The following is an 11381-nucleotide window of genomic DNA, read 5'->3' as shown; positions in this document are numbered from 1 at the left end:
ATGGCGCGGCTTCACTCGCTCCTGCTGCTGCTGTGGACTCTGTCGCGCTACTCGGCATCCACGCAAGTCCGCCAAGAGTTTCGCGTGCCGGAGGAGCAGCCCGCGGGTACCTACGTGGGTCAGATCGAGACGCGCGACGGATTCACCTACCGCTTCAGCGAGAGCCACAGACTTTTCGCCATCAACGGCAGCACGGGGGTGATCTCCACCTCGTCCGTGGTGGACAGGGAGCTGCTGCAGAGCGATGTCATCAATGTGGTGGTGCTCTCAAGTCAGCCCACCTACCCCACGGAGGTCAGGATCCTGGTGTCGGATATTAACGATAACGCGCCGGTGTTCCCGGACGCGTCCATCGTGGTGTCTTTCAAGGAGGACGCCAGCAGCGGACGGCAGGTCATCCTGGACACCGCCACCGACGCCGACATCGGAAGTAACGGCGTCGACCACACCACCTACAGAATCGTCAAGGGCAACCAGCAGAGGAAATTCCGATTGGATATTACCGTCAATCCCAGCGGCGAGGGTGCGTTCCTGCACTTGGTGTCTACCGGGGGCCTGGACCGCGAGCTCACGCCTTTCTACCAGCTCCTGATCGAAGTGGAGGACAAGGGCGACCCGAAGAAGTTTGGCTACCTGCAGGTGAACGTCACCATCCAGGACATCAATGACAACCCGCCGGCGTTTGAGCGCGAACAGTACCAGGCCAGCGTGCTTGAGGACGCCGCGGTGGGCTCCAGCATCCTGCAGATCACGGCGTCCGATCAGGACGACGGGACCAATGCGGAGATCAGGTATTTTCTCGACGAGGGCACCCCCTTCCAAATCGACCCCAAGGACGGTACCGTCATCATCAAACAAAGTTTGGATTATGAAAGTAAGAAGGAGTATTCGTTGACCATCCACGCGGTGGACAACGGGGTGCCGTCGTTGTCCGGTAGGACGGAAGCCACCGTCAAATTGTTGGACGTGAACGACAACGACCCTGTGGTGAAGTTCAGGTACTTCCCCACCACGTCCAAGTTTGCGTCGGTTGATGAAAACGCGCAGATCGGCACAGTGGTAGCGCTGCTGACAGTGTCTGATTCTGACTCCCCCGCAGCTAATGGTAACATCTCAGTGTCCATCTTAGGGGGGAACGAGCAAAGACATTTTGAGGTGCACACGTCCCCTGTGCCCAATCTGAGTTTAATCAAAGTGGCCAGCGTGTTGGACAGGGAGCGGATTTCCTCGTACAACCTGACCGTGTCCGTGTCGGACGACGGCAAGCCGGTGGCGCGCTCGTCTTTTGCCAGTCTTGTAATATTTGTCAACGACATCAATGACCACCCGCCGATATTCCAGGAGGCGCTCTACAGGGTCGATATCAGCGAAGACGTCCCCAAAGGCAGCTACATAAAAGGGGTTTCTGCAACAGATGGCGACTCCGGGCAGAATGCCAACCTGCGCTACTCGCTGGTGTCTGGAAACACTTTGGGCTGGTTCTCCATCAGCGAAAACAGTGGCCTGGTTACCAGCGCCGCTTTGTTGGATAGGGAGGTCGCGTCCCAAGTCGTGCTCAACATTAGCGCCAAAGATCAGGGGCTGCAGCCCAAGATTTCCTACACTAAACTCATCGTGAGCATCACGGACGTGAACGACCAAGTGCCGGCGTTTACTCAGAGCGCGTTTCACGTTTCGCTGGCGGAGCACGCCCCCGCTGGCACCGAGCTGCTCGTGCTTTCCGCCTCGGACGGCGACCTGGGTGAGAACGGGACGGTCCGATTTTCATTCGACGCCGAGACGGCGCCCGGCCTTCGGGAGCTTTTTCGCCTGGATGCCGCGTCGGGCCGTTTGAGCACAGCCGGGGAGCTAGACAGGGAGGATCGGGCCTCCTACTTGCTGCACATCCAGGCAGCAGACGCGGGCTCGCCCCCGTTGCACTCTGTCGGAAAAGTCAACATCACCCTGAGGGATATCAACGACAACAGGCCCGTTTTTTACCCCGTGCAGTACTTTGCGAACGTTAAAGAGAACGAGCCCCCGGGCACTTACGCCACCACTGTTTCCGCCACGGACCCCGACTTGGGGCGCAACGGCACGGTGAAATACATCATCACGGCGGGCGACGCCTCCAAATTCCACATCAACGCCAACACAGGTAAAATCACCACGCTGGCGTCGCTGGACAGAGAAGTGAAAACCACCTACCAGCTGCAGGTGACAGCTGCAGACGGCGGCGGGCTGCGCTCGCACGCCCACGCCATTGTCACCGTGACTGTAATCGACACGCAAGATAATCCACCCGTTTTCGGCCAGAGAGTTTACAGCTTCGTCATGTTTGAGAACGTGGGCGCGGGAACGGTCATAGGAACCGTGTCAGCCACCACTGTCGACCTGAACTCCAATATTTCCTATCTGATCACCTCGGGGGATCAAAGGGGGGTTTTTGCCGTAAACGCAGCAGGTCAAATCGCGGCGTCCGGTCAGATAGATCGAGAAGAGCGAGACTTCTATCGCTTGAAGGTTGCGGCCAGAGCGGGCGATATCACAGGCGAGGCTTTCGTCAACGTCACGGTGAAGGACTTGAACGATAACGCCCCGCGCTTTATTCATTCTGTGGAGCACGTGAGCGCGGTGGAGAACTGGAGCAAGGGTCACGTCATCTTCCAAGCCAAGGCGTCCGATCCCGACGAGGGCGCCAACGGCGCGGTGGTCTACAGCCTGAAGCAAAATCCCCGAGGTCTGTTTCACATTCACGAGAAGCACGGCCTCATCACGCTGACCGGGCCTCTGGAGGTCACAACCGCGTCCTACGAGATCGAGGTTTTGGCGTCGGACACGGGGGTCCCCCGGCGCACCTCCAGCTTGGTGCTCATCGTCAGCGTTTACGACGTCAACGACAACTCGCCCGTGTTCGGCCAGTTCTCCTACGAGGTGGCCATACTAGAGTCGGAGCCCGTCAACAGCCGCTTCTTCACGGTGGAGGCCACCGACAAAGACTCGGGCCTCAACGGGGAGATCGTGTACGACATCGTCGGCGGCAACACCGGGGACATCTTTGGAATTTTCCCAGATGGACAACTGTACATCAAAGCGGAGCTGGACCGAGAGCTGCAGGACAGATATCATTTAGCGGTGGTCGCTACAGACCGCGCCGTGGAACCGCTAAGCGCCACCGTCAACGTCAGCGTGATCCTAGACGACGTCAACGACAACCGTCCCCTGTTTAACAGCACCAATTACGTCTTTCACTTTGAGGAGGAGCAGACCAGGGGGTCGCCGGTGGGTTTGGTCCACGCCGAGGATAAGGACTTTGGGCCAAACAGCGACATCAGATACTCGTTTGAGACTCCGCAGCCCGACTTCGAGCTGAACGCTATCACGGGGGAGTTGACGAGCACGCTGCGATTGGACCGCGAGTCGCTCGTGAGACAAAGAGGCGCCGCCGCCTTCAGCTTCGTCGTCATCTCGGCCGACCAGGGTCTCCCCAAACCCCTCAGAGACCAGGCCAAAGTGCAAGTTTACATCCGAGACATCAACGACAACGCGCCCAAGTTCACCAAAGACGTTTACCAGGCCTCCATTTCTGAGTCGGCGCAGAACATGACCCAGCTGCTGCGCGTCTCCGCCTCTGACGTGGACGAAAACCGCAATGGACTCGTTCATTATCTCGTTGCCGAAGGCAACGAGGAGGGACAGTTCGCCATCGACGGCGGCTCAGGACAAGTGACGTTAGTCGGCAAACTGGATTACGAATTAACGGCCTCCTATTCTCTGAAAATAATCGCCGCGGACGCCGGTGTCCTTCCCTTATCCTCATCGTGCACGCTTAGCATTAGCGTACTTGACGAGAATGACAACACCCCGACCTTCCCCAAATCTTCGCTGTCCGTGGACGTGCAGGAAAACATGAGGATCGGCGAGCTGGTGGCCTCCGTGACGGCGAGCGACGCCGACTCGGGCCCCAACGCCGACATAACGTACGGCATCACCGCCGCAAACAACCACGGCACGTTCGGCATCAGTCCCAACACGGGCAGCGTCTTCTTGTTCAAAAAGCTGGACTACGAAACGCAGTCGTTTTACAAGCTCAACGTGACCGCGCGGGACAACGGCCGGCCCCAACGCTCCTCTTCAATTCCCGTGCTCATTCACGTGCGGGATTTCAACGACAACCCCCCTGTCTTCACCCCCGGGGACATTTTCAAATCCATCCCGGAGAACCTGCCCATCTCGGCCTCCGTCATGACCATCACCGCTCATGACACAGACGCGGACATCAACGGGCAGCTGGAGTACTCTATTGTTCATCAGGTCCCCAGAGGAGGCCACTTCGGCATCGACCGCTCCTCCGGTCTCATCTACACGGCCAAGGAAGTGGACAGGGAGTTCTCCAACCTTTTCGAGTTGACCGTGAAGGCCACCGACCAGGCCGTGCCGTTGGAATTCCGGCGTTTCGCCCTGAAAAACGTCACAATATGGGTCACGGACATCAACGACAACATCCCCACTTTTGTCTCCCAGAACGCCCTCGTGGCCGAGCCCAACGTCGTAATCGGCTCCGTCCTGACCACGGTGGTGGCTTTCGACCCCGACGAAGGAGAAAACGGGGAGGTGGAGTACGAGTTGGTGGAAGGCGACTCGGACACCTTCGTCATGGACCGCTACAGCGGCGACATCCGCCTGGCCTCGCAGCTGGTGCCCGCCCGCTTGGTGTACACGCTCACCGTTTCGGCCACCGACCACGGCAGCGAGCGCAAAACCTCCAGGACGGACATGACCGTCATCCTCCAGGGACTGGACGGCCCCGTCTTCACGCAGCCCAAGTACATCACCATCCTCAAGGAGGGCCAGCCGCCGGGCACCGACGTCATCTCCCTGGACGCCGCCAGCCCGCGAGGCTCCGGCGGGAAAGTGGAGTACTTCATCGTGGCGGTGCGCAGCGGCGGGAAAGCCGCCGGACGCCTCTTCACCATCGGACGTCACACCGGAGTCATACGGACGGCGGCGGAGCTGGACAGGGAGAAGGGCTCCGACCTCTACTTGCTGGACGTGTACGCCATGGAGACAGACGCCGGCCAGCCCAGGACGCAGCGTGCCGAGGTGAGTACATCGCAAACCCGCTGTTTTACGATCTCCGTTTGTCTCGGGAGTTCATGAACTCACGCGCCGGCATCCGTCTGAAATATTAACGAGATCGAGATCCGGAGGAGGGCGACACGCGCGTTCCGAGCCACGCGCACAAGGGAGCCGCTTCATGTGCCGATGGAAACCGATCCCGGTAGAAGGGGGCAGAGTTAGAGAGTTATTGAAAAGGCTACGTGTCGCATGCGCGCGCGCCCCGGGGCTGTTCTGGCGGCGGGGGTGGTCCCGCCCGCTTCCAAGATATGACCGAGAAGGTCTCCAATAAGTGACCGTTCAAATGGGACGGCCTCTTAAGCCCGGCCGAGACGCCGCCGAGGGCGAAAAGGGTGAAACCCGAGCTTTGACTCGGTGTTTGTGTTGGTGACGCACCTTCTCGGGGTCGATTGTTTGCCCCCCCCCCCCCAAATGAAAAGCAAATGTTTGAGCCCAATGTGGGACACCTGCGTGATGGAATGAGAATTGTCACTTTCCCGTTGTGCTAACGCTCTGTTTTCAATCACTGGTGATCAATCCAACAATGTGTTTATTATTGCGGTCGCAGCGTGGCAGCTGGTTCTAATATTTACTGTATTTAGCGATATGAGGGCGGTCAAAATATTAGAAACAGCTGTTGCTATGATGCAGACTTAGCGTCGAAACAAAAGTGATCCTTGGTAGGTGACCCCAATCTACCCTGCCCCCCCCCTCGGCGTCCATCTTCACATGATGCACCTTCGCGACCGAGACAAATACATATTCATACAGTAGTAAATAAATGGTCATATTAGAAAATATGCGTTCCTGTTTTGGATCAAAACAATCAGATGTTCTGGTGCAACGGTTCTCAATCTTTAACGAACCAGCTTTTGTTTTTAGATTGAAAAAAAAAATCATTAATGCTGTGTCATACACGTCTTGATTTTTTCTTTTTATTTTATGTACTTGGCGCTACATTTGTCAGGCATATTTTACTCGGCAACTCCAGAAGATCTATTTTATATCTGGCTGGAAAATTGTGCAGCTCATGAGCATCCGTACAAAACTTAATAAAAGTCACGCAAACGAGTCCCTATAACACAATTTAACAATAAGCCGTTTCATGTCTTCATTTATTATTAATATAAATGTGCCTAACATTAAAATGAACCATTTCAGAGTTTGGTAGCCCGCCATGCTTTTCCTGACCCCAAAATTAAGTTTTACATTCTTAGCTGAGTCATTTTTGCGTGTTTAGCAATTTCAGTTTACATTACAGTTGATTTGCTCTTAATCCGAAAAGAAAACTGTACTGTTCTGGCCACGGCATTTCAAAGCATTCAAGTGGTTTGCCGCTACCTGCAGGAAGCCCGCTAACATCTCACGTAGCCCAAATAGCAGGTCCACATAGCCCCAATTGAGGAACGCTGTTCTAGTAGGCTTTTTCTGACAGTTTTTTTTTTTCGTCAGTTGAGTTGTACATTTATGGCTCATTCTTGTGGTGGTTTTCAAATGATTTCCTTTATGCAGGGAAAAACTAGTCTCGATGCTTTAAATCGGGATTATGCAGCTGGACCTGCAGAATATTTGTCGGGACTATCAAGCGTTCCTCGGTCGTGCCCTCAGGCCTTCCCACTTAGCGGCACCATGGCCGTCTTAATGAGACATCATTCCCAGACTTTCAAACTGGAGATGTTTGAACTTCGTCACCCCCCCACTCCCCCCTCCTCCCCCCTCCCCGCCACGCCGAGATGACTTTACCTTACCCCGGCTCATCTGGCCGCATTACGAGAAGCGTGAGATCCAATAAAAAGTCCGAAGAGCTCACATGTGGAAATACGCTCCGTTTTTTTTCCCCTTTTTCGATCGCTTTTTTTTTCGCAGCGTAAACCGCCGGACTTAGACTAATGTTTTTCCAGCGGAGTGTTTATACGATAGATACCTGGTAGCGAGAAGGCGGAGTGACGCTCGTGAGAGCGGGTCGGGGCGGTCACGACCCCTTTGCCTTTCCCTCGCATGACAGGAAGTTGGCTACTTGCTGTCCCCGTCCGCGTCGCTTTTCCCATTTGTCCTCGCCGATCCGAACGTGACGTACTCCATAAACTGAAAGAAAGTTGGAGGTCATAAGCGCTAGATTGAAGAATGGAATCCGGGTTTTGAATTTGAGTCTTTGTGTCGCTTCCTGGCAGGGTCCGGACCTTCTTGGCTACGGACTTTAGTATTGTTGCGGAATGCATTGTCATAGTCTGTCGGAGGATGTGTCTTTTTTTTTTTTTTTCTTCGCCATTTGGATCAGAGTCGACATTCATCACGTCCCGAAACGATGCGGTGGAAGGAATCTTGTCCCGTTCCGTTTGTTTGGATTTTGAAACACGTTTCCCCAGAAGAATGGATGGAAATCATCCACGCCGCCCGTCATCTTCCGAAGCCGTCGTTTAACTGGCGAGGGCTGTATTTTAAAGGGGGACATTCAGTCTTGCGCTAAATGGACTTTTTAACGGCGTGAATGTCAATAAAGTTCTCTGTGGAGTGCCCCCCCCCCCCCCCCACATCCAGCGTGAAATGAAGGAAGCAAGTAAATCTTTTGTTTTCGGCTTTTGTCGATAAATAAATACAGCTAAATGATATGAAGAAAAAAATACAATTAAATAATACAATAAAAAAAAAATCAACAATAAATTACAGATAAATATATGATTCTGAAAATCAATTGCCGGTGTTGGTGTAAAAAGTGTGAAATTGTGTTCAAAATAAATGAATCTATTAATAAATAAATACAACTAAACAATAATTAATACAATAATAAAACAATGATTAATACAATGAAATAAATCAATAAATACATCTAAATGCTACAAAAATATCATCATAATAACATAAATAATAAAAATGAATAAAATAAATAATAAATTATAGATAAATAATTCAGAAAAAAATTTGCTAGTAACAATGTAAAAAAAAAAAGTTGTGATTTTGCCTCCATCAAGTTTGAAATCAAACAAGCAATTAAATCATTTTACTGCCTTTGTCTAAAAATAAATGAGTCAATAATAAATCAAAGTATAAGTAAATGCAACAAATTATACAAACAAAAAATAATAAAATTAAATAATAAAATAAAAACTTTATAAAAACTTACAAAAATAAAATGTAAATGTGTAAAAAATAGAAAAAAAAAAGGAATAATTTTACAAAAAGCCAAAGAACAAATCTCACCCTTTCATACTTGGAGCTGAGATAAATACAACTAAACAATACAATTAAAAAAAAACAAACAACTTAATAATGAAATGAAAATGAATCACTAAAAACAAATATACAAATAAATGAATCTAAAAAAAAAAAAAAAACTTTTGCAAAAAGCCGAAAAACAAATCTCGTATGATATCGTGCCCAACTTTTACTGTGGCGTTTGAGGGTTGCCAAAAAAATCAGTTACCGGCCTCCTTGACTGCTAATTATCCATATTAGAAAACAAAAACATCTCTTTTCTCAATTAATTTCCAGCATTCCTTGTCACTTCATATCCTTGAGTTCCTACTACTACTTAAGTTTTTTTTTTTTCTTTTCTACCCTCCAAACCGAATATCAATCAAGCGGCACATCAACCGCTGCCCAAGTCGTTCTTGGCGTCCAAAGTAAACACAGGCAGGCTTTCTTTTTTTTTTCTGCTCTGTCTCTGTAGATAAACAATCCAGCAGCAGCATGTTTTTTCCTTTTTTTTTTTCATTGTGCCGTTTGTTATGTTTTGCTGCGTGCCGGCAGCGTTTTGACTCGGCAGATTTACGAGGAAAAAGAACATAGATGGACGTGGACCTTTTGGCTGGACGGGATTGAAAAGGCCAAAAAAAAAAAAAAGGCGATTGGAGTCGTGGGTATAAAGGGGAAAGGGTGTGTGTGTGTGCGTGTGTGTGTGTGTGTGTGTGTGTGTGTGCTTATGAGGGGGGAGAGCGGGGCATGGAAACATTTTAGTGCCAGATGCAGGCTGTTGCAAGGAATTGGGGGGGGGTCAAAGGTAGCGGGCGCTTTTGGTTTCATACAGCTCATTTCAATGCTTCTTTTCCTTCGCTTTGAAGCAAAATAATGTGACACGCCGCAGAGAAGATTGTTGCAACGGAATCTTACCAAATTTCAACAATTATAGAAATGAGCAAGTATGAAAATTGTGAAGAAATCGGTTCGGATGAGTGGTCACCAGATGCGTTGAAAGTACGCCGCGCTCAAATGACAGCTGTCAATCAAATAGGTGTACATCTGATTATGAATAGCGGTTATCATCCATCTCAGATTTGGGGTACGTGAAGGCCATGCAGAGATTTTCACCGGGTGTCTGCAGTGGAGTAATTCAGTTTTCTTTTCAAATTAAGAGCAAATTAACTGTAACATGCACTTATGGCGGCGGCTCAGTGGAACAGTGGATAGGGTTAAGAGACGGATTAAGATAAGATAAGATAGAAAGATTAAGATAGAGTTCGAATCCACCACGCTCTGGGCGTCCTGTGTGAAGTTTGCATGTTCTCCCCGAGCCCGCGTGGGTTCTCTCAAGGCACTGCGGCTTCCTTCCGCCATCCAAAAACATGCATGGAAAGTGTGTTGGACACACTAAAATGTCATTTGGTGTGATTGGGCGCGTGAACGGTTGCTTGTCTCTGTGTGTCCTGTGATTGGCCTTTAGGCCAAAGAGGGCGGGTCAGGAAAAGCCTGGCGGACCGCCAGTCGCTTTTAATGACTCCTTGGTAAAATATTGTGTGCCTATATCATAGTTTAATCTATTTTAATGTCTTCAAGGCTGTAATAAGAGCAATACATGTCTTTCTCTTTTCAAATTAAGAACAAACTGATTGGAACAATCAAATTATTGCAAAATTGAGTGTCTCCTGGGTGGGTGCGGGGGAGGTAAGCGTTTATCTAAAATCCTACCTACACGTTCCCATAGCCGACTTCTCTTCATCAAGGCCGCCACGCCCGAGTGAAAGCGAGGCTTGGAAACTTTAGATCGTTCTTTTTGGTCTGATTGCATTAAAAAAAAGGAAAATCTACCAGCGGTTTTTTGATCAGAGTGTAGATCGCGAGAAAGGAGAAAAAAACAAAACAAAACAAGGAACTCCCAGCGGAGAAGTCGTTTGTTTGTAGGAGGCGGGAACCCGCCGACTTTTTTACTGCCACTAAATGACGCATGACAATCAAAAGTCACACAAGGAGAAAAATGCAGTGCAGAGCACGCGTGTGTTATTTTAACCGCCGTTTGCCTCGCCTTGACTTTGCACGAGGAGCAGAAAGGCCATCGCCAATTCCAGTCCCGGATTTTGCTAGCCGCCGGAGCTGTTAGCTTAGCGTATTTTAGCGTAACCAAACTTAATTAGTGTTTGATGCAGTAGTTTTTCATTTATTAAAAAATTCAGGTCATTTTTATACTTTACAAAGTCTTCTCAGGGGCCGGATTAAACACATTTGCAGGCCAGAACTGGCCCACGGGCCGTATGTTTGACGCCTCTGGTTTTGCGGAAAGTCTTTGTTATAAATCATAGAAAGATGAAAAATAACAAGAAAAAATTGGGGGCGAAAAGCAACAATTTGTATTTTTTTTTCATTCATACATGCATGTTAGCCACCTAGCGCCACCTGGTGGTTTCAACACAAACATTTCTAGTGCCCCCTGTTGCATGATAAAATGCATGATAAAACATTGGGTTTTCAATATGTCCAAAATGGACAATATTTCCAATTTTGAATGGCAGTAAACGAGCCCGACATGGGCTAAGTTTGACACCTATGCGTTGTACCTCTCCACCTCCCGTTTGCAAGAATTCAGAAGGGATGGCAGCCTGCCATATTGAAAATTGCCTCGTTTTGACAATCCATACAATATTTTAGCCTCCTAATGTTTTGTGATTATGCTTTTATTTTGAAATCACGCTTCAAAAACATCAAAAAGCCCGAGTTGGGTCAAAATTTTTTGCAAAATTTGTCCCGTTAATTCCATTCATTATTGGCTGGCAATGCAACACAACACAAAAATATATATAAGTAGATACGAAAAACCCCAAAAAATCGTAAAAAAACGTCTTTGTGACTGAATGAGTCAATAACAAGAAACCGTGTGGTGGTTTCGGAGTTCAAGCGGGGGTCAAACGTGAGCGTCTTTCCGGCAGCGGACGGGCACGCCTGTTTATCCTCAATTTACAGCCGTTGTCTCATAAAATGGACGAGAAGCGCCACTCCCCTTTACCGCGTTCATCCAACGCGACCACCTAGCGGGACGCCGCATGCTACGTCTCGACTTCCGCGTCCGGATTAACGCG

The 11381-nt window shown here is 49.7% G+C and overlaps 1 protein-coding gene across 1 annotated transcript in view; it reads left to right on the top strand.

Annotated features, from left to right (window-relative positions):
• Window positions 1-11381, top strand: part of fat4 (FAT atypical cadherin 4) — a 112859-nt gene continuing 101478 nt past the window's right edge. The window contains exon 1 of the mRNA XM_088432036.1: window positions 1-5082. Coding sequence (XP_088288162.1) covers window positions 1-5082 — 5082 coding nt within the window. The remainder of the gene's footprint in view (window positions 5083-11381) is intronic.

This window comes from Hippichthys cyanospilos, chromosome 13 (genome assembly GCF_059441005.1).
Source record: "Hippichthys cyanospilos isolate Australia breed blue-spotted pipefish chromosome 13, RoL_Hcya_1.0, whole genome shotgun sequence".
In the NCBI taxonomy this organism is placed as follows: Eukaryota; Metazoa; Chordata; class Actinopteri; order Syngnathiformes; family Syngnathidae; genus Hippichthys; species Hippichthys cyanospilos.
This window is presented reverse-complemented; position numbering and strand designations above follow the sequence as displayed.